At 37.7% G+C, this 23398-nt stretch overlaps 1 protein-coding gene across 11 annotated transcripts in view; it reads right to left on the bottom strand.

Moving 5' to 3' along the window:
• Window positions 1–18774: 18774 nt before the first annotated feature.
• LOC122549207 (sal-like protein 3) overlaps window positions 18775–23398 on the bottom strand; it is a 66098-nt gene continuing 61474 nt past the window's right edge. For 7 of the 11 annotated variants that reach the window (XM_087986233.1, XM_043688619.2, XM_043688624.2 and 4 more), the window contains one exon: window positions 18775–23395. In XM_087986233.1, the coding sequence (XP_087842359.1) occupies window positions 22964–23395 (432 nt within the window). In that variant the 3' untranslated portion in view covers window positions 18775–22963. The remainder of the gene's footprint in view (window positions 23396–23398) is intronic. The other 4 variants (XR_015756955.1, XM_087986237.1, XM_087986238.1 and 1 more) reach the window with 2 other exon arrangements.

Below are 23398 nucleotides of genomic sequence, written 5' to 3'. Positions count from 1 at the left end.
AACTCATGCCAGCTGTAAAATGGCTCAAATCCCAATGAAACCAGTAAAAATGCCCTCAACTATTCCGGACAAATGTAAATTAGTGCATTCAAAATATTCAGCTGGCTCTATGGGAAAGTAGATTATTATTTTTAGGTACTTTCAAAGTGCTGTAATATTGTTTTGATTTTGTTGCTGGCAGATCAACACAGGAGATGCTGATTTATTTTTCTCAGTAAGCAAAACAACCTCTATCCTTGTAGTGGAATTTAGAAAATCCTGGCATGGGTGGACTTGCAGCTTACTCTGCCTGCTCAGCGTTCACTTCAACAATTGTGAAGTGCCTCTCAGTTTGCAGTGTAGCAAAATTCACGTCATGATGTTGGCAAAAATGTTTATTGCAGCATCAGGTGGGGAGACAGTGGAAGAAGAAGCATTGGGTTTTGAGCTGTGCTTGTTCTCTTCATGTATCTTAAGAAACAGTGTAGCATTTTGGTTGCATTGATGTACTACAAGAAATCCAATTGCAAAGTATTATGAAAGATAGTTGAATCTAATATTTGTTACCTAATAGATTCTAGGTCAAATCAATAGTATACTAAATGGGAAACCTTAACAACATAATATATACACTTTTTCATGGAACTTATTTCATTCTTCAAGTCCTGTGACATGCAATAATAGAAATTATCAAGCAGAATACATTATTTAAGCTTGAGATGAGTTTGATAATCAAGTAAATATATTAAAAATTATTTAATCGAGTTTCAGAGATCTGTCCAGAAAACTGCAATTGGCAAGTTCCTGTGCATGGAACATAATGATGCAACTGCCACTTGCTTTGATTTGTGTTTTTTTAATATAAAAACAATGATTTCACAGCTTTTCCTGTGAAACAAGAAGCTAATGTTCACATGGCGTGCCCATGGAGGAACAGCATGAATCATGGATGTAACTAGAAACAAAATTCAAATGAATCGTTTGCTTAAATATACATACAGTGCCTGATATAATCTCCATTCATTCTGGAATATTGGAGATTCTCAGATCAGAATGCTTAAAGTTAGTGAGTGTTTAGTCATAAATGTAAAAAAAGATAAAACAAAAGTAACAAACAAATCTTGCTGGAATGATTTCTTTCCAACATACAAACACATCAGGTACTGGCAATCACAGATCAATGGTAAATATTCATTTGTGTTCAATGTCATTGGACACTCAGCTAAGAGGACCCTGCATTTCAACAAACTGCAGTGCAACTTCATGACCAATGATTAATAAGGAAATATGATCCAAAGATCTTAACAAATATATTTCTTATTGTACATATTGAATACGGTAATCTTGTACATGCAGCAATATATGTTTCTCCCATCTTTTGAAATGTCCGTATGTAAAAGCATATAAATTCCAATAATCTAATTTATTTTCACATGACATAAATGACATGAAGGCAGCGATGATCAATTAATCTCTTACTGGTCCTCATCGCAAACCATTGTACTCTCCTGGTGACCTCATTTGCTATGCAGGCCTGCTTTGGAGCACAAATACCACTCGTGACAGGGACAAAAATTCAATGCTTGTGCAGAAACCAGCAGTGGAGAAGTATCTGTTTTTCTGCAGGAGTGTGAGATGTTTCAAGGAGGAGCAGTTTGAAAAATCTTCACATAACCTCAAGCACCATCATTACTTCAAACTACTTTGTCATCTATACAGGACATAGGTTAGGTCACTATTGGAGTACTGTGTACAATTCAGCTCTTCTTGTTATAGGAAGGATGTTGAGCAACTTGAAAGGGTTCAGAGAAGATTTACAAGAATGCTGCAATGGTTGAAGGGTTTGAGCTATAGGGAGACACTGATTGGACTGGAGCTACTTTCCCTGGAGCATCGGAGGCTGAGAGGTGAACTTATAGAGGTTTATAAAATCATGAGGGGCATGAATGAATAAATAGACAAGGTGAGGGTGGGTGAGTCCAGAACTAGAGGGCATGGTTTAGGGTGAGAGATGTTATGAAGGTGTACTGTACCTTTAAGAGAGAGTGAAAGCTGACTGACTGAAAGCACAGAGCGTGCTGAACAATCTAAAAATGTAACATTTGGTTGTGAAACAAATAGCTGGAGCTGTGTTGCCATGGTACACAACAAATTCAAATTCAGCCAATCAGTTTAAATTATTGCCCCAAATACCAAAATCCAATCAAATTTGAATTTTAATGTTTTGATGTCATCAAACCAATGAGTCGGTCCAATGTTTTGGGGTATATCAATTTGGGTATTTTGAACAGTTGGAAGAACAGAAAACAGCAGCCAACTGACTGCTGGCAGAATAGCTCTCTGAAAGGTACCTGTCCATCGGAAATTTGTGCAGTTGAAGACCAAAAAAAAGAGCACCCAGGAAATTTTACAAAGGAAAATCTACATTGGAGAATTGACACAGCTGGTTGGTTTTCGAAAAATAATTTTTGTGCATGTAAATCTTAATCAGAGTTTTTATCAGACCAGTATTGTAGAGTGGAAGGTAAAAGATAGGTTTAAGAGAAAAGGAGTTATCACTAGTTGTAATTAGAAAGATTTGGGGAATATGGGCCTAATAAAGGCAAGTGGGACTTGTTTAGTTTGGGAATATAGTCGGTATGGACTTATTGGACCAAACAGTCTGTATCCATGCTGTATGATTCTATGACTGTTAACTTGAAGAGAATAGGTTGAGAGGAGATTTGAAAGAAGTTTTGAAAATCATGAAAGGTAGAGACAGAGGCATTAGGGAGAAACTGTGTTCCCATTGATAAGAGGAATAAGAACTTCTGGGCACAGCAGTAAAGTGTTTTGCATCTGAAGCAAATGTGAAATGCGAAAGTTTTTTTTGTACAGTAAATAAATGGGATGCTAGAATGTACTGCCTGGAAGTGGAGTGGAAGCAGGTTCACTTAAGGCACTCAAGAAGGTGTTAGATTCTTAGATTCCCTACAGTGTGGAAACAGGCCCTTCAGCCCAACAAGTCCATACCGACCCTCTGAAGAGCAACCCACCCAGACCCATTCCCTTACATTTACCCCTGCACCTAACACTATGGGCAATTTAGCATGGTCAATTCACCTAAGCTACACATCTTTGGATTGTGGGAGCAAACCAAGCACCCGGAGGAAACCCACACAGACACAGGGAGAATGTGCAAACTCCACACAGACAGCTGCCCGAGGTGGGAATTGAAACCGGGTCCCTGGCGCTGTGAGGCATTAGTGCTAACCACTGAGCCACCATGCTGCCCCTGTTAATTATTTAAATAAAAACAATATCCAGGGTTATGGGGAAGAGGCAGAGAGCTGGTGCAGACATGATGGGCTGAATGGCTTCCTTTTGTTCTGTAACAATTTTGTGATTCTAAGGCCATGTAGACCTCTCACATTGATTTTTTAAAAAAGTAATGGCACTATTTAGAAGACCAGAGGAGCCATCCTGCTTCCTGGCCAATATTTATTCCTCAATTAACTTCACTCTAACAGATAATCTGGTTATTGTCACATTGATTATGAGAGCCTCCTGTGTGGAAATTGGCTTCTGCCTATACTGCAGCAATCGCTACACTTGAAAAACTACTTCATTGGCTGCATATAATATTTGGTGATTGTTAAAGCTGCTAAGTTAATCACAATTATAGAGCTGCACATTTTATTTAATTAACTCTCTAATAAGGACCAATGATATTACTTAAAATTAAGAAAATAAGGCATTGGAGTTTTTTTCCCATTGCCTGTTCCCAATCCAGTGTTTTACAAATTCTTGATAAAATATTCATTTCCACGACACCATGTGACAATTGAGTAAAGGAAGATGAACAGCCATTCAGCCTCTTGAGTCTGTTCCGTTATTCAAGTAAATCATGTCTGAACTTTAGCTCAACTCCGTTTAATCATTTTTGCTCTATGTCCCTTGAAACCCTTACCGAACAATCTATTGATCTTGAAAATGTTTGCAAACCTCCCCCCCCAACCCCAGAAAGCTTTGGGATGTCTTATTATGTCAAAGTCATTGTACAAGTGCAAATTGTGTTATTAATTCAGTGATCTTACTAATCCAATAAAAATCTTAAAAATGTTGCCACACTGTACTTTATTAAGGCAATAATTAATAATCAAATTTAGTGTTTTCACAATAACTACATTAATGAAAGTTTATACATAGAGATGACATTTTTAAATAAAGCAGTGAGGCATAGCATATATTAAACCATTGTTCAATTTGTGTGCCTGAATTAATTAACCTTCAAACTGTTAATTTTAATATAAAGAAACTGTAAATTGAAATAAATTAGCATACAGTTTTTAATTTCATTGCAATTTAGATTGTATTATTAGTAAAAGTCTTCATACAAATCAATTTACTTGTAGGTAATGTATATTCTACTGAGATATTATAATGTCATGCAGATTCTGGTACTGTGCTAAGTTTAAACTCCAGGTGTGACCCATTTCAGCTGGTGAGTCACTTCAGGACTCAAGTGTACTCGCTAGAAATGTGTACTACATTACCACTTTGCAGGTGAAATGCTCCTTTGATACAACCCTTTTGTGCTGGTACCATATTACAGTATGTGTGATCTAACATTCCTTTTCTATTTGATATAATCTAATTTCTGTACCTTTTATGACACTGACTGCTGTTGTCAGTCACACAAATGTGTAATAGCTTTCTAATTCTGCCCTTTGTTTCCCTTGTTGGGTATGAAAGTCTCGGATTAGGAACCATAGAATGTATTATTTTTATTTCTTATCCTTTGACTTTATCTTACAAAATTAGTCATCTAAGACATTTTTTTTACTAAATCATTCATATATATCATTCCAGGCTGCATTAACAGTGTGTTTTCTGATTCTTAAATTCTGAATTTGCGAGGTAATTTGCAAATATTTCAACTGCAGAACACATGCAAAATTAAATATTTCTTGTAACAGCATTATAATTTAGGTCTATTTAAACAATCTAAAATAAAGTGATCATTGGCATTAATAAGATATGTTTACATTTCAGAGCATAATTAGGTCAAAGTTGGTATTCGCCGATTGATTAAATGTTAACATGCCAGCAATAAAGCCATCCCCTTACTACTGTAATATTATGGGGTCACAACATGATAGTGTAGTCTGAAGATCACATGCATGAGACACTTGTCTTTGTGTGAAATATTCTGCAAGATCTGATGAAGAATATGTACAGTTATAAGCATGGGTGAATAATCATCAAACACTACAGTCTATCAGAAAGCATATGGCAATTCCTGTTGCATATAAAGCAAAGCACAACACTCACTGACACAATTTATAAGCATAGAAGTATACTGTATTAAGATTGCTGGTTTTAGGTCTCAAATCTGAAAATGAGTGTCTGGTCTAATTTGAACAAAATGGTTGCATGTGAAATTTCAAGAACCTTAAAGCACAGAGCCATACTATGCAATGTTAGCAGAGTTCTGTAACCACAGTGTGCTTACAACGGTCACAGATAAAGATGCTGCTCCTAACTCTTTGAGCTGAACTATCACAATACTACATCAAGAATGGGAGATTTATCAGAATCACAAGTCATTGGAGGCACTTGATCAATTAATCCATCTAACTCCAAATAAACTCCCTACCCATTCTCCGACTCTCTTCCTAGCCCCTCCCCCTCCCTTCCACTCCTCCCTGCCACCAACTAGATTCATTCCTCGCACTGACCAACCAGGTCGTACCCTCTAGCAGTCTTCACCTAGCCCCACTTCACCAACCTGCCCCCACCATCCACTTTATCTGCAACTCCCCCCACACCCAGTCCTGAAGAAGGGTTACATCTGAAACATTGACTTTTCCAGTTCCTGATGCTGTGTTCTTCTCGCATCCTACTTGCCTATTTATGATTTAGCAGACTGGTGACATAGCATTGAAAATATGGTCAGTTAAGATATTGACAGAAGTGTACATAACAATGCTGTTGGAAATGTTTTAAATATGTATGGACAACAAAGTTTCTTAAAATGACACTTCATGTATATTGCCTATATGTACCTTTACACAAGCAATTCCTGTTCACTGTGCTGGGATTTCAGCACCAACATCCTTATGGTTCCAATCTGCCTCTGCTTTAACAATGCAAATTACAATTATCTTAGCAACAAAAATCATCCATATCCAGGCATATAAAACACTACTTCAAGATTCCACGTTACATACATTCATTGTAATAGGCCTTAGGTTTCTTTCATGACCACACAAGGATGACAATAGACAGGGATAAAGAAGATCTTATAGCAACTGTCCTTAGCCTTTGAATAAGCTTACAACATGTGACTGGCCCAATATGAGTAAGACGCTGGAATATGCCTTTGCAAAATAAGTCTGAAGAAAGATGCAGTGATTTTTGTTGAAGTTCGTCCCAAGCAGCTCTTTGATGCGGGACTCTACAGTCGGTTCCTTGGGACGCACACCAAGACATCAACTGCGCCTGGAGGACCATTAACTCAATAAAAGATACTCTTTGGTCTGCCCAAAATTTGTTGGTCTTCCAGAACATGTAGTTCTGAGTGTTGCAGACTGGCATATTCCGACATCCAGGACAACATACTGAGGGACGCACTGAAGCTTGGAGCAGCTACTGCCAAAGTACAGTCAGGAAAGATCACTGTCTGAGGTCTTCCTGCTGAAATTAATTGGGGGTCTGTTGAGTTACCAGACCCTCCTAGTGCCTCAACACATATAAATAAAGTCTTGTATGGGTTAATGATGCCTTTGGTTTGTTGGGTTTGAATCAAACTCAAATGTTTGCTTGTTCACTTGATATGCTACTGTACAGAACCGAACTGCACTTATGACAACGTATATAAACAAAGATATTTTTGTGAATAAAGTATATTTTTGAAATTAAAAAAAGCCTTGTGAAGTAGGAATTGACCTGCATAATAATTATCCCTAGCAAGCTGTTGGTTCACACCAGGACTTGGTGCTAGGAGATCACCCAAAGTAGAGGAACAGCAACCTTCAAAGGTTTTCTACCAACATTAACATTTAAATGAGCATAAAAATGAAAATATTTGATGAAAACATAGTAAATATTTTAAATGCATTATTCAACTTTACCAAAGTTAAACACAATAAAATTGGCTAGTAAAACCCATAGGACAACTTATGTAGATGCAGGGAACTGTAAAAATGACCATCCAACTGAAAGGGGGATATAGCAATTGACCTAACAATGTGTTAACTGGCAAAGCAGAGGTTTAACTGTACACATTGGAGCAGGGAAAATGTAGTCCATGATAGCCCATTGGATGTAGCACTGGTAGTGTACTTTATGACTGGTAGCTGGGACCTACTGCCCATTTGGCCCGAGAACAGATGCCAAGAAAGATGTTACATTTTAAGGAAAACATCATTGAATGGTGTCACAACCAGGGAACTGGTCTAAATTTGCATGGCCAAATATTCAATTTCACAATAATTGCTAGCTAATACTAAACTCTTATGTCACTATCTAGCTCTTTCATTCGACATCATGCCAATGCTTCAACAGGGCACATGGTCAAACTGCAATTTTACAACAGATTACCCATCCCTAGTGATCTTCAAAAGGGTTTAATGCCTGAAATAATATTGACAATCTATCCTAACAGATAGACATATAGTGCAGTCTGCGGAATGATCACACGCCTAAAATCCATGGTTCATGCAGTCTAAAAAATACAGCAATTGGATAAGATTGAAGAGCTACACCATACTGATTTACTATTCATTGTTAAAGCAAGTAAAAATGTTACGACCACGATAATGTATGCATCAGTTATTGGGCTGGTGTTGACTGAAGAGCCCATTGCAGATGGTCCTTTTTGGATTTGGAAGAAGAGGAAACAGAAAATGTCGAGAGAGGAGATGACGCTGACTCCTCCTGCCTTATAGTGTGACTTAATCCCCGGTATTCTTGCAGTTGAGGACAACTCGCTTTATGATGGCTTGGAACTGCTCTGTGTTTTACATAATCACTGCTGGTTTGAAACACTGGACTCTGCAGCTTTGTTAGGTAGTACAGTAGTCAGATAGTTTGATTCTTTTGCCTGTGGACTGCCGTGGTAAGCCCTCACTACCACGCTCTACGAGACTTGCAGCATTTCAAAATCAACTATCATTGACACACAAATCGAGTATTTAGATTCCACATGTGTATACCCCTCATTCTTTTTATTAAACTTCCAAAAAAGGACACTGAAGTTAGGTAAAACTAGAAAATAAAAGAAATGGAGAAATTGCCTCTGGATAAGAGTTGCATTATCCATGAGGTACCCAAATGGGAAAAGGCAGTGGGTGGTTCAATCATCCTATAACAGGCAGGAAACAGCTGCCAACTTCATTTCAATGGTTTACAATGTTTAAAGAAACCTTTGACTCGTTTGACACAAGTGCACTGAGGCCATGTCCAAGATTGTGCATAGTGCTTCAGTACAATAGATAGCATTAAGTTCATCCAGACCAGATATTCAGATCTTCCAGTGCCCATTCCAGAAAGCAATTAGTAAATAAATGGAGGCAAAGGAGTGAGGGAAATATTGAAGGTTGTGGTTACCTTGGTGGCTGCAAGTGATGCCATCCTTGCCCAGTCTCAGGAAGATGTGATCTTCAGCCATTGCCAAGTATCTGACCTTTGGCCTATAGGTGTAATGGCTGATATACTGTGTTAGCAGACTTTCCTGTAGTAAACACAAAGAGCAGAGAGAGTGCAGTATGGGGGAATCAGATGAGATACCCAGTAAGGTTGGGGGTCCAGTGGGGACAACTGGCACTGAGGAAGAAATCATCACCTCTGGGAGGTTAGAAATGAGGAAAAAGAAGTGCATATGTCTGGGCTGACGGTGTCCAAAAGACTGGACCACATCCGAGCCCACAAAATCTAGGTTCTTTAGCATTGGCCATAAGGAGTCGCCATCTCCTCCCTCAGATCAAGTCCCAAGCAAGCGGAGAGCTTGAGGCTTTTTCCTCAGTTCCAGTTTGAATTCAAGTCGTGGCGTGGTTGAAAACATTAGATCAACATTTTGTTTTCGGCATATTATTGTTTCTCACTTGCCTTTTTTGTGGGAGCCTCATAGATGGCGTGAGGTCTCTTTATTAAAATATTAAGGGGTCGAAACAGAGTGACGTTGCTCGATCCTGAAATGTTAAACCACGTGGAAGTCTGTGTGCTTTATCTTTGGCAGCACTTAGGTTCTTCTGCTCATCCTCTTCATCAAGACGTCGTGGGGAGGGTCGGGGTAGCAAAAGATCCCTTCTGTGGTTGACCGTAGTCAGCAGGAACGTGGTAAAATTTGCATAATTCAATGCATTCCACTTCTCGTGAACAACGATTGCCAGACATTGTTATTACAAGGCTGCACACTGAGTGCAGGCGTGCACATAACCCTCAATGGCTCTGCAGCAATTTCCAGTCATGCAGAAACATATGCTCCAGGAACAATACTGAGCGCCCCGGGTGCGACCATCATTATCACTAATTTTGAGGTGTACTTTTGACTAGAATCATACAATGCAGAAGGAGCCATCTTTGACCCATCTTTTTTGAAAAGGCCAACCAATTAGACCTACTCCCTTTTCCCCACGATCGTGCATATGGTTTCAAATATTAAATTACATTTTGAATGCTATTATTGAACCTGCTTCCACCGCCTTTTTCAGATCGTACATTCCAGAACAGAACAACTCGCTGCAGAAACACATTTCTCCTCCTCTCCCCTCTGGTTCTTTTGCCAATTATCCTAAACGTGTATCCTCAGGTTACCGACCCTCCTGCCAGTAGAAACAATTTCTCCTTATTGACTCTATCAAAACCCCACATTGTATTTAGCTCGAGGCTCCAAATGTTCTCCGTTCCCATTATAAATTGCCAGGAATATTCTAAACAGAGGGTTTATTCAACTTTGTACGGGCATTTCAGATTTGAGTAACAGCGGTAAAAATATCAGGGGAAATATTCAATTTTCACGTTAATTTATTGGTAGTATATTTTTAATCCACGAAATGGCTTCATTCAACAGAATGTCAACCTATACCGGTGTACAATGCAGACAAGTGTGTGCTTATAACCAAAAACATTTCACGAATACAATATATTTTGAGTTTTGTGAATCCATTTTAATTTGTCCTCCCGACTACAACTCGGAGTGGGGAGTTTCCAACCACGTGTAGTTGTGGCCATGGCATTTTCGGAGCTTGCTCTACTTTTATTGAATCGTAAGTTAATTCAATAATAAATGCTCGTCAGGTAACCCACGGTACTTCTTCGATTGACACCTGAGGATTGATTTGAAACTATTTAGAATATTTTCGAATTATTTCAGTAGAAGCACTGAATGGCATCCCTTGTCGTTTGGCCAGACTCTGGGATAATGTGCTTCTTTGCGCCTGTCTACTTGTTATAATACGAATACTTCTCTATTAGAACGAGAAGCTACACACCTTCTGACAATAAAAATGCAGTTGTATTTATTTTGTTGTATTTATAGACACGATACCACAGGCGAGCACTAACCAACCCTAGCATATCCGGAGACGTTTCCATGAGGACACTATTATTCGTTTTATCAATAATTATGCTATGATGGCAGGGCTGTAGAAAATTTGCATTGACCTTACAATAAAGTAAATAGTTCTGACGACTCCACAACAGTCATTAATTAGCCCGCCGTTTTACTCAGATTTTTCACCAACATTACTAAGTGACAATTCCATCAGCTCTTCCGAAAGCATCGTTCCCTTTTGTGCCCGAATTGAAGATCTAACAAGCACTGTTAAGATATATGTGTTGACAAGCTTAGTGAATGCTGCATTTTGCCTTCTGACCTGTACCAGCCGCCATGATTGACCACGGGAGATAATTTCACTTGAGTAAATGATCCCGTTCGAGTCAAACCGCTCGGATTTCAATGGATCATTTCCACGCTTTTTTTTTAACAACTGAGTGTCAGTTATATCTTTATAGATTTCAATAAATATCGCTTTTTCGCTTGGCGTGTAACTTCCAGGAAAGAATCCCTGCTAGTACCTGGGGAAAAGTCACATTAACATTTAAATGATAACTGATGTCTTTAAGAAAATAGTCTAAATAATTTGAGATTGCCGCTGCAGCTGGAAACAGGGAAAGCACATAACAGCCACAAACCACGGTAAAATTGCATTCATTAAATCATAACAATAATAAAATGGTGACTAATTTAGCAAGGTAATGAAACACCTATAAATCTCCCAGCAGGTAGCCAAAGTAATTTCCTGTAATTTTACTTGGATGCTGATAGGTCATTAAAAATAGCATATTTGCTTAATGTGCATTCATTTTTTTTTTGCTGAATTCTGCATCTACCATCGATTCGTTCCAATATAGGAAAACATGTTTCGTGATTCTGCCGCCTGCTGTACGGTTTGTTCCTGTGCTAGGAAGGGAATGGGTATTGTTTGTAGTTTAAATGCACCAGCGTGCATTGTCCTCCTGCTAACTGCTATTACATTGCAAGTGATTACGCTTCAAGAAGGTGTTGTATTGGGTTTAAATATTCTTGACGTCTTGAGTCGCGAAGGGCGCTACAAAACTCTTTGTTGGGTTGCTGTAGTTAGATTTGGGAAAACTTCAAAACGCATTTGACATCGCTACATTGGCGGACTGTGATCTCATCAGTTCCAGTAACCCATGCACTTAGCACGAACTGCTTTCTGTTTTAGCAATGCCTTTCGCCAGTCACTGCTGGTTAACAATCTCGGGAACAGCCACTTGTTTGATAAATGAGGCTTGACTGTGTGGCGGAGGGCGTTTCTTGTCTGGGAAACGAGTTAGCACGACCTCTGAGGCCCGAACCGTGACTGTCCCCCGTCACGGAAGACAGCACCTCCAACCTCTGAATAAAGTAGCAATATGATCTATAATACACCGCGTGGGCATCCAAGATGCCCCCAAATCCCAGCCTCGGTGTGAAGCGGGATTTGCTTGGAAAATGTATCACAGGACCAATGTCGCAACACCAAAACTTGGCGTGCATTCAGTTCAGGAGACTTTTCATTTGATTTTAGTCTCTCCTCAGCCCACATTCTCATCAATAAACTGTACTTGAAAAACAAAAAAAAAACTCGGTTTTAAGACCGTTGTTGCTTTTCGATTTCTGACATGTGTAAAATCCGCCGGCTTCAAAAACCTGCAGTGGAAGGGAAACGAAAATATTTGCTAAATTATATTCCACCGCGCAACATGTTACATAAAGTGTTTCGCTTCAGTGGCGGGTAGCGCAAGGTGGGTTTTTATCCCCCCCACCCCCCCCCCCGGTAAGGCTCCAATGGGCGCATTGTGCAGCTGCTGGTGTTACAGCGAAGCTGCGTTGCAAAAACAAATCTCGGCCGCTACTTACTAACGTGGCCAAGTTTCATCTTCTCAGGAACGCCCATTTAACGGGGGGGGGGGGGGGTGGACCAGTCAGTGGAAAATACCCCCTTTTTTTCCTAAAATGACAATGTTTTGCTTACTCAAGTCATACGGAGAGAAAGCCGACAACTTTTGCCCAGGCGATGCGAGAAGCAGATTAATTTTCACAGATACATCCACTCATTTTTGAATGCACATTTCTTTCCACTTTGATTTGTACAGTAAAACTAAACCTTCAGCATTTACTTCCAAAAACTCGCCTAGTTTTACTTTGTAAGTCACTTTTTTATATGTTTTGTTGAGTCGTGCTATTTTTTTAAGTGGGCCCGGCCAATACATAGCACCGATTTGTTAAGGATTAAAAATAGCAAGTTGCAATTTATTGAGCATGGATGTCACTTGTAATACCCAAATGATAGGACATGAAGCTTCCGGGAGAAATATACTTCTATTAATATTGCCGCAAGGGGAAAATGCCTGAAGTTAATGATAAAAGTGCCGGATACTTTCAGAACTGTTTTCTACAGTTAAGAACGGTCGCATGTTCATTGGAAACTTTTAAGTTCTCGGAAGGTCTCCACCAAGTGTATCAGGATGCTGTAATAAATTAGAAAATAATATTAATTCATCGCAGTAGGTTAATGCAATGCCTATTGAGCGCACAGTCATAAACTGAATACTGGAAAGTTCAACAGTTAGTAGTGTCGTTCGAGTGTTTTACAAGATGGGATAAATTATGCCTGGAATGGGGGCGTATCTTGTCCGCGGTTTTGGTTTCAAACTGTTAACTTGGTCGTGTTGGCTTTAGTGGGAAGGGGACTTTCACCTTTAAATAATCGAAGTCCCATCGCTGGCCAGAGCCAGCAGCGAGACAGTGCAACTTGGAATGAATGGCAAGCAGGAAATGTCTTCACAGGTCGTAAACCCGAGCAGCAAAAGAAGTGACCTGTCAGGAAATTACCTAACCCCAATGCTTGCTTAGAATGAAACCCTAAACGCTGTGGCAACTTAATGGGAGAGGGAAATTGAGACCCTCTTGATGGCATAAGGAAGAGAAACTCCAAGAATAAAAAAGAACATATAAATAAAAAAAATCTTCTTCCACATTCTCGGTATTCAAAGACTTTACCTCAAAGAGCGCACACTGACAGATCCGGTTGTGATTTAAATACATTTGTTCTCCATCAGAACCATCAAGTCGGGGTCCACTCTTATTAAAGACGAAAGGTTTAATATTAGCACAGATATTATCTTGAAATAGTCTATTCAACTCCAATGGGCAACAAATTAGCAATAAATCAATTAGTGGGCTGCAACACAATCATTTTCCGACCTCCATTTACCATACTGTACCATTGATACATCTCCCCGTCGTCACTGCCTGGGTCCAAAATGCAGGGCTGTGTGGGAAGCAGTTTCGGTTTCAGATTCTGGATAGCGAAGGAGGAGATTAAATGTTCACTTACTGTAAATCAACCTGAGAGAAAAAAAGAAATCGTAAAAGTGTATTGGTCCAAAGTGGTGTTGTGTTAGTTAATAAAGTTAGTGCTGCTTAAACAAAATCATGTCTTTTCTTGGAGAATCGGCTTGTAAACTGTGGCGTTCAAACAGCTATCTCAAAGAAGTTGTGAGACAAGCAGACAGCCTCCAGCTAATTGAAACAAAATAACCGCGTGGGGATGTTTAACATTCACAGCTTAACACCAGACCCGAGATGTTAAATACTGTTCCAGTTACCGTGTCATGCTAGGGTTTATGTGCAGCTCACTGAGGACAGGTAACTCGCGAGAAATGAAGAGCAGAGCGCGGACTGCAACAGCTGGGAATCGAAACATTTCAATCACTTTGCAATTTATTGTAGCTGATCAAATTGTGTTCTCCAATTAAATCAATCTTGTTCATACAGCAAACTGGACATGGTGGAAATCACAGTTCGCTTAAAAATAGTTCAGGAGTTAAAACAAAAGATCACTTCATGGCTACATAGGGATTTGATAATTGTGTCTTAAAATTTCCTTTCCAGAGTTCCTTGCCGCACCAGTTTAACACTGTGATTACGAATTTTCAGGTTATTTCAAAATAGGGCTTGAAAGGATTTGCATACGTTTCACCGTCCGGAGAATTTATACATCTGCATCTGTTCCGCCGCATGAATGATGTATGCTTGTGTTGTACATTTCGATGTGGCTGCTCCGGTGAGGTGCAATTTCAGGGTGTAATTTACAAAGGATGCAATTTGGGGTTGTTTAAAGTGTTAACTGAAATGGCGCTTTATTTTGAGAGCCTGTGGGACGATCGAATTACCGGGATATTATTGAAATGTTGACGGATCTCGTCACTAGTGATGACAATCAGCACAACTTTTGTTGGCCGGGGTGAAAGCATTCTTTTTCACGCAACTTTGGTGAGGAATGTTGGAGTGAGAAGTGTTCTTCACTACCTTTCGCTGTCGTATGAGGTAGCTACCGTTTCTTCCTGAATGCGACCAGCTTTTCGTAACGATGCAGATAACAGAATCTGGAATTTGTTTCGGGAGCATCCGTTTATCTGACCTCTGCAACTAGGATGTTTAAAATATAAATATTACATGGAAAATCGATCTGAAATGTCGTCAAATGGCTCTGATTTCAGTACTAGTATCCATCAAGCTTACAAATCTACTCACTCAAATCTCTTAGTAGTCCATTTGCAAGACAAAAACTAGATGCGGGAATAAGACTGTATATCCGATAACGGGGCAATTATAGAGTTTTAACTCGAACAATTTCATGACCAGTAGATTAACAGTATTATCGTATAGCATTATAATTTTACACCGCATAACTTGAAGATCAGTATTCCACTTTAACATAAAACGTATTAGAAAAAAGACAGGTTGATTTGATTAACTAAATGCACGTCATACATGAACAAAACGGCGGGGTTGGGGGGTGGGATTGGTAAAAATACAATTTAATGCGAAAGTATAACATCAGATTAGAATATATGTCGATCTGCATCTGCAGCGAAATGGCCTGGTCATTTCACGCATCACTGAGTTCCCACTGTCGTCTGCTTGTTCTCAGGTGATTTGAACAAGAGTTCAATCTGAAGAGTTGATGTGAACTTCCACAAGATAGAGTTTTCAGTCTCGTTTTCGTTTCTAGCAAGACTACCTACACTGTATTGGCTCAAACATTTTTCACTGACCAAACTTCAGAGATTATGTGGAAGAATAAAATGCAAAGCTGCGGTTCGTTCAGTTGCACTCGTGATTTGCTATGAGGAAAGATTTGGGAAAAACTTGATGATGTTCGTAACGGAGAAAACTCTCAAGTGTTTTCTGGCTCTCATTTTCGGATTTTGACTGCAGGCCCCAGAGCTGACAAATAAACTCTAATTTATCCTCACCTACTTGGGCATTTCTTCGTGTGCTTCCGGTTTTGTTTTGTTTTGCATTTCCTATTGTATGTCGGATAAAGCTGGTTGGTTGGCATTGTGACATGGTTACCATTTAGAAAAAATCCTTCTGTTTTATCCCATGGAATTAATTTGAAGGAGGATTATCCATGTTGTGCTGGCAACGTCTATACCTCAATTAAAATCACTAAAATAGATATCTGCTCATTATTGCCATTCTCGAGGAACTTGCTGCCCACACATTGGCTGCTGTTTTCTAAAACAGTAACTATACTTCAAAAGTATTTCAATGTTTGTAAAATGCTTTGCAATGCAAAACATATAAGTACAAGACATTCTTTCTCTTGTTTATTCTAGCTTAATATTTCAACATGAATTATTTTATTTATCAAAAACTTTAAACGTCATATATTATTTATCCAAATTGGATTTGCCATAATTTGTTTCTTATTCCCAATATTCAAAAACAATATGTTGAATATATTGTAATGTGTTTGATTTGGGCATTGGGAATTCATTTTTCTGAATTGTAGTTTAATAAATGTTAAAAAAATCTACTTATGACTGTGCTGACAAATCAGGCTTTCATCAATTCTTTATAATTTGGTCGCTTTCTTTGATATGCAAGTATGACTGAGCCATGACATATGCACCACATGACACTTGTCCCTTCAAAATATTTAAAAAAGACACATTAGAATTTTATAGAGGAACCACTGCCCTAGGCTGCAATACTGTACAGCAATACTGAAATATTTTAATTGTTGCCTTGGATTTATGAACATTTCCATGTAAAATTTATACATTTTTTGGCATTGGATTTGAAATTAATGATTCTTTAGTTTGATGTAAAAATAATTTAAAACTTTAAATAATTCAACTTCTATTTATTTGCTTTATTTTGAACAGATCTACGTTTCACCCATATATAATGATGCCATTTAGATGTGCTGCTTGATCTTGTTTGAAGGCAATTTTAATCTTTGTTAAGAATTTGCACTGTATAGCATTTAGTTTTCAATCAACTAAGTTTTTGGCTCATGATTGGAGTTGACATGTCCATCTGAAAACTAGATGAAAATGTCATCATGGTAATGTGAGATATCATTCAAAATCTGTGAAATGATTCAGTTTTGTATGGACATTATTTACTGCAGACTTTTGGTGTGATGTAGTTTATACATCTTCATGATTGAAAAGGAGGACTATAACTGAGGAATAAAGTTGGCAACCAAATGGTACATTGCATTTTGGCAAACACCATGGTGTCACTTTGAGGATGTAATTTATTTTGCACTATTAACAAATAAATGACCTGTTGATTCTTTGCTCACACAACAAAATTGACATTTTGCATATTTGTGGGTGAAGAATGAACAGACCTTGGTGGATTTGACCCTATAGTCAAATTATTTTGACTAATTCAAAATCCTTTCATATTCAGTGTTAAAATCAGGCCTGTATACAACCTGGCATTGCTGGCTCTGCATTGTGTATGCAGATACTGGAAAACAGTACAACAGAGAATGGTGGAGACTTGTTAATGTTCTCTTGCATATGTAAGACTACCCTTCTTCATCTAAGTATTCCGAGTGAAGTTACATTGAAGCACTTCATCTAGATTTTATAGTTGAATACATTCAAAAAAATCCTTTGTCTGGCAACCAAGAAAAACAAATACATTTATTAACATTATATTAATGTATTTTTCAAGTGCTTGCAATTTTCAACCTTGTATTTTTTTTCATCTAAAGTGTTCTTAGGTTACTTGCTTCCTTAGTTACTTAGAGACTGTGTGAATGGAAGAGTTGCTGCACTGGATCCTGTGTTATTTCTTCAAAGTAGATGTTGTATTTTAAATCTGGGACATATGTTAGCGTATTCCACAGCAGCACTAATATGTAATTAATATTTTCACAGCTGACACTGACTAAATTTGACTTCAATTTCAGTTATAAGTTACTCAATCCATCTCCAGTGTTGAAAGTACAACAGGCCATTTTGCCTTTAGGCATAACACAAGTTCTGCATTGTTCACTCAGCCCTTCATCTTACTGGTCTAGAAAATGAAATAAAGGGAAACTATGTTCCAGTGTTTTACATATTCCACATCTTGCCAATATCCAAGAAGCTGTTATTATCACTCAAGACCTTTCTTTAATTCTGTCTGAATGAAAAGCACACTTTATTTTACCATTTAGAATCTAAGTTGGCATATCATGCAAATGCTAAGCCTCATGTATAAAATACCCAAAGCATTTTTAATGTTTATAGTTTGAATGTTTTAAAATTGGTGTCAACAAATCATGATGAAAGGTATGACTGTTTTCCTCCTCTATATTTGGTTCTTTACTGCAATTTACAACACAACTTTAAAGATAAGCAATACTTTTGTGTGAAATTTTGCAGCTTTGTAGCAATGGGGAATTTAGGTTACAATCTTTCAATTTCTAAACACTATTTGTCACCATTCAATATGATAGTGAAGGTCAAGCTATAAGGTCTGTCAAAATGCAACAATACATGCATTTAACATGGGTAGAGGTATCACAGTGAACTTGCAGGAAATGGATCTTATGGTTTGAGTCTTCACTAAAATGTTACCACTGACAAAGGCGGCTCACTGGAAATTGATTTTAAAAAGTTATTGCTTAATAAACACATATTTAATATGATACAGCATCTCTAATTTCAAAGTAATGCTCTGGTTCACAAATTATGAAATTAACCAAAAAGAGATTCTCCCATTTTAATCCCCAGCAGGTCATTTAATAATTCACATTTAATAGTTTATTTTAAATTAGATAACACTTACATCAAGTTCTGTTCAAAAAAAAGGATACTGCAGGGTTAAATATTCTCATTAACAAGTTCTTTAGAAGGACATTATCATAAACCACAAACTTCTATGCCACTATTCTGGTTTTGATAATTGACAGGCCGGGAAAGAAAAAAACACTTTTACCTTGCAAATCATATCCTGCATTTTTTTTATTTATTCCATATGACAAAATAGTAACCTAGACTAAGACATCCATTTCAATCAGTAGATGTGTCAAGCCAACAAGGTTTAATAAAAATATTGGATATAGGTAACAATTCCCAACTGGTTCAGGTTGGTTTCCCAGCCCTACATGGTATCGCAGTATAAAAATAGTGTCTCTCTTCACCATGTAGAGAGGAACAACCAGCACCTGAATACAAAAGGGTTCAGTCTACCTACTGCCCTATTTACATTGCTTTAGAAGTCTTAAGTTACAGATCCGTATGGACAGAACACTACATGGTACCAAATGCTAACATTTGGGTAACAAAAATTCACACCAAAAAATGACACATAAATAAAACATTCAAATGCTGAAAATACAGCAACGTTAAGCCACCTTACAACTTGTTTTGTTTCATTTTATTTATGCTCTTGAAAGGTTGCCAAATTCCCACACTTAGTGCTTAAAAGGTGGAAGTAACACAGGATTGATGCATTGTTCTCATTGTAGGAACAACTCCCCTTGTGGTAAATACAATAGTTTTAGTGGGGGTATAAACAGCTCTTCCAGGATCAGTCATGTCTCTTCATGTTGGTTGGTCATGACAAGATGACAGAAACAACCAGTAAAGTGATACTTTTTAATGTTCTTTAAGAGAAACCTAAATTCTTTCGCAATGAGCAGATTGTCCCACTATCAGTCCATTCAAAATACCCGCCATGCAACTCCACTGTGTGATTACCATGTCTTTTGCCCAATCCTTATTGCAATATCTCTTCAAAAACAATTTCATACAAATGGAAGTTTGTACACCACCGTCCACCGTGCTTTCAATGCAAAAAAAATGAGGTAGTACTGTACACGAAACGGTTACTGTTAGTTCAAGTTTTGATTAAGCTCCACCCATCCCAATTTACTAGCTTACTTAATAATAATGTAGATTAAAACATTGTCACACTTCTTAATATGGTGCACCATTAATTAATGATCACCAGTTGTGTCACTCTTTTACCATAATGGACAGTTGTGCTTGATACCCAAAGCATTCCAAGAAGACAATTAGCCAGTCTGAATGGATTTTCCAGCATTTTAAACATTAATGAAAGTTTACAACACTTTTATCAAATTCATAACATATGTTTTCTTATTTTACATTTAATACTTGTCTTTAGTCTATGGAAATTTGTTGTTCAGTTCTAAATCTGCTGTGTTTAAAAAGGTCAAAAAAGATTTGCACAAAACTCTTTCATAGGTATTCATCTCAGCCGTAGCATAAGGTGCAAGGTACTTTACATATCCCAGCTCCATTACTGAATTCAAATTATACAAATTAGTTTGATGTGAAATTCCTCCAGTCAAAAATTTTAGTGAAAAACATCATTATGAGTGCAAAATTGGATTTCCCACTTTCTGTTCATGCTGCTGTATTCAGTTAAATTTGTTGCCGGTGGAATTTACCCTCTTAATGATCAACTGGCACAAAGATCTGACATTCAAGGGGTTCAACAGTGTCAACAGAACTTTTAGGGACACAATATTGGGTTTGTATGGCTTCACTTTGTTTCTAGGTCCTCATTTCATTTCATTTACTGTCCTACATAAAATAAAAACTCACAGAAGTATTACTTGTGCAGGGGCAGTATTATGATCATGTTTTGGAATAACTTGCTCTCAATCAGAATAAATAATTGTTACATAACCAAACTTGTGCTCAGTTCCATGAGTTGAGAACATTATCCAGATTTTTTTCCTCACAACTTGACATTTCTCCAGTCACCAGCCACATGCTCATTGCTGACTCCATGAAGATTGGGCACAGCGATATTAGTGGTTGCTTCTAGTTACTGAGCAGTACGTCAAAGTAATTACGAACAGAATCTGAGGGGAACAGATGCAAAAGAAGTAGATATCTCAACACCTCAATTACACAGGACATCACAGCATCTGCTCCAGCTATGCTTTTACACTTGATGATACTGAGTAATATCGTTAGTTCCAGCTCAAGTAAATCGGAATCAGAAAACTTAATGAATTGATGGAAAACTCACTATTCTAACTTGGAGTTAATTATGACATGCAAAGGGATTATTGTTTCCTTAAGAGCTCCTTGCTTCCTTCTTGTCCCAAACGTATTCTGCTGTCAACACAAAAGGCGAAGGCTCCATGAAGTGTGCAAAATGTTAGTGACTCTGCAGAGCAAAGGGGCAGAAAATCTTGTGCTCCAGTGTACAAATGCCCCTGTCTATGGTCACTGAAAAATGGAGCAAAGCCAGAATCTACTGGCATGTAGATTAAAAAAAAGACTATCCCTTTGTGCCTCATAATTTGACATTCTACTGCACCAACCACAAAGCAAGCAGGATAAAAAAACAAGGATTGCCAAGGTATGTTTTCCACGATCTTAACATTTAAAGGCGGACTTTAATTGGAGAAAATAATAATAAAGGTTTTCATGTTGTCACCTACTTTAAGGGAAAAATAAAATGTTCCGTTAACAATTTTTAACCAACTCAAAAATACAGGACTCTGGTGGATTCAGTTCCTTTTGTACAGTTTTAACACACCCATTAACACATTCGCATACATTCCTGTGTGTGCCATTTTAATGTAGAAGCTAAGCAGTGTGAAATAATTAATTTAACATCTATGCTGCAGTAGAAGAGAAAGGATTTTTTTAAAGTATTAACTGGGCTGAAAACAGTTGTCGTCCAATTGTGGATGCTTTTATCTTAAAATAAAAACACATCATGTGATGCAAATACATGTTTTAAAACTAAATGCAGTTCCATGGCATCAAGAATGTCCTAAATAGACTCTTGTTACCACCTGTCAAAATACATGTCATTTAATAACATATTAAGTACTGGGTTGGACCAGCAACAAATGTGTACCAGTTGATCAATTAAATACCTTAATAATTTTAAAATGGAAGCAGCCAGCATAGGTAAGGAAGAACCATCACATTGTTTTGCAATGGGTCTATGAAAATAACATTTTAGCACAAAAGTGTTAAAATAAAACAGACTAAACTTTTTTGGGAGGACTGAGATACTATATTCCATGATTAAATTTTAAAATGTACTTCAGTATACATTTGATTTCTGACAGTTTAAATAACAAATAGGGTGTGCTCTCTCTACATAAGTGAAATTGGAAGTGATTACATTTAGATTCAGTCCCAGTCTAAATTTTTTAAAGGTTGTTTAATGGAGGATTTCACTTTTTCAAACATAATCCTACCCTCTCTCATTGGAAGTACATATCTGACCTAAAAGGGCGAAATAGCAGCTTCTTTAAAACAGTTTAAAACTTTCAACCAAAAAGTCGCAATGGCATTCATTTGCAATTCGGAAAAAGAAAGAAAACTTGACAAGTCCACAAGTTTTGTTTTTTCCAATAGGTGAGAGAAGATACTTTCAAATATCATTACGTATCTGGCTATAATTTAAAAACATGTAGATATATATATATATATATATATATATATATCTTGCATATATTTCTGCCAATACCAAAATTGAGGGTGGGGTTGGACACTATTTCTGACCCGCATAATTTTGACAGTATAAGTAGTACAGACAAGCACATTTCTTTTTAAAAGTACACATCTCCAGGGACACAAATAAATCACCTTTTTCTCTTTTTAAAGAGTAGGACATCTTAAAAAGGAAAACAAAATTATAATTTCAAGTTTCTACTTTATGTGAAGACAATTAGCACACTTGTCCAGCCATACTCCAACCAGTTTATGGTTTCCAGGCCCTTAGCGATTCCACTCACAGTATCGTTATCAAGGAACTAAATTAGAGCTATGGCCCCACCCAGTTTCCAATCCATCAAACAGTTCATCTGTTCACGGTAATCAAGGGTCTATTAATTTTATGAATGTACAATTTTCTTTTTAGTTTTGAAGTACTTTTCTGTAAAATTTTACTATTGAAACAAGTAGTACCATGCAAATCTTGCAAGACAACTGAAACCATAACCAGAATTTGGAACTTTCATGATTCTGGGTATGAGTAAAGGAGCAAGAAAACACCAACAACTGAGTATTTGGAGTTGAAATTGTATCTTAACAACTATTGAAGGTATGCTCCAAAAACTGTACATAATATAGTACAAGATTCCAATGGTAAAATGGTCCATATGTTAATTATATTTAAGAGTGCCATGTTTTAGTTAATGCCAATTTCTTTGTTATCTTCAATAAATCTAGCGAATGGCCGATTTGCTCCTCCTTCTGTGCTTGGTTTCTCCAGCCCAGCTACAGGTGGACTGCTGCCTGTGCGAACCCTGTCCATTCCGCTGGTCACATTAGTTAAAGCAGGGATACCACTGCTGCCCAAGCTAACAGGAAGCTGAGGAATGCCTCCATTCTGTATAACAGAAATCTCGTTATTTTTCAAAGCTAGACCATTCGTAATAGCAGCAGCGTACTGGTTCCAGAATGTTGCATCAACATTCATTGCCCGAGCTGCCAAATCCTTTTGAAAGATCTCTGAGAACTTCATAGCATCACCACCAAGTAAAGCCATTGGGTTCTCCACTGACAGACGACGCCCTCGTCTTGCTGGAGCATTATTCCACATATGGGTTCCCATGTGAACCTA

This window comes from Chiloscyllium plagiosum, unplaced genomic scaffold, assembly GCF_037043375.1.
Source record: "Chiloscyllium plagiosum isolate Xiang-an unplaced genomic scaffold, Cpla_swu_hap1 HiC_scaffold_4, whole genome shotgun sequence".
Classification (NCBI taxonomy): domain Eukaryota; kingdom Metazoa; phylum Chordata; class Chondrichthyes; order Orectolobiformes; family Hemiscylliidae; genus Chiloscyllium; species Chiloscyllium plagiosum.
The sequence above is the reverse complement of the archived record's forward strand: the minus strand, read 5'-3'. Positions and strand labels throughout refer to the sequence as shown.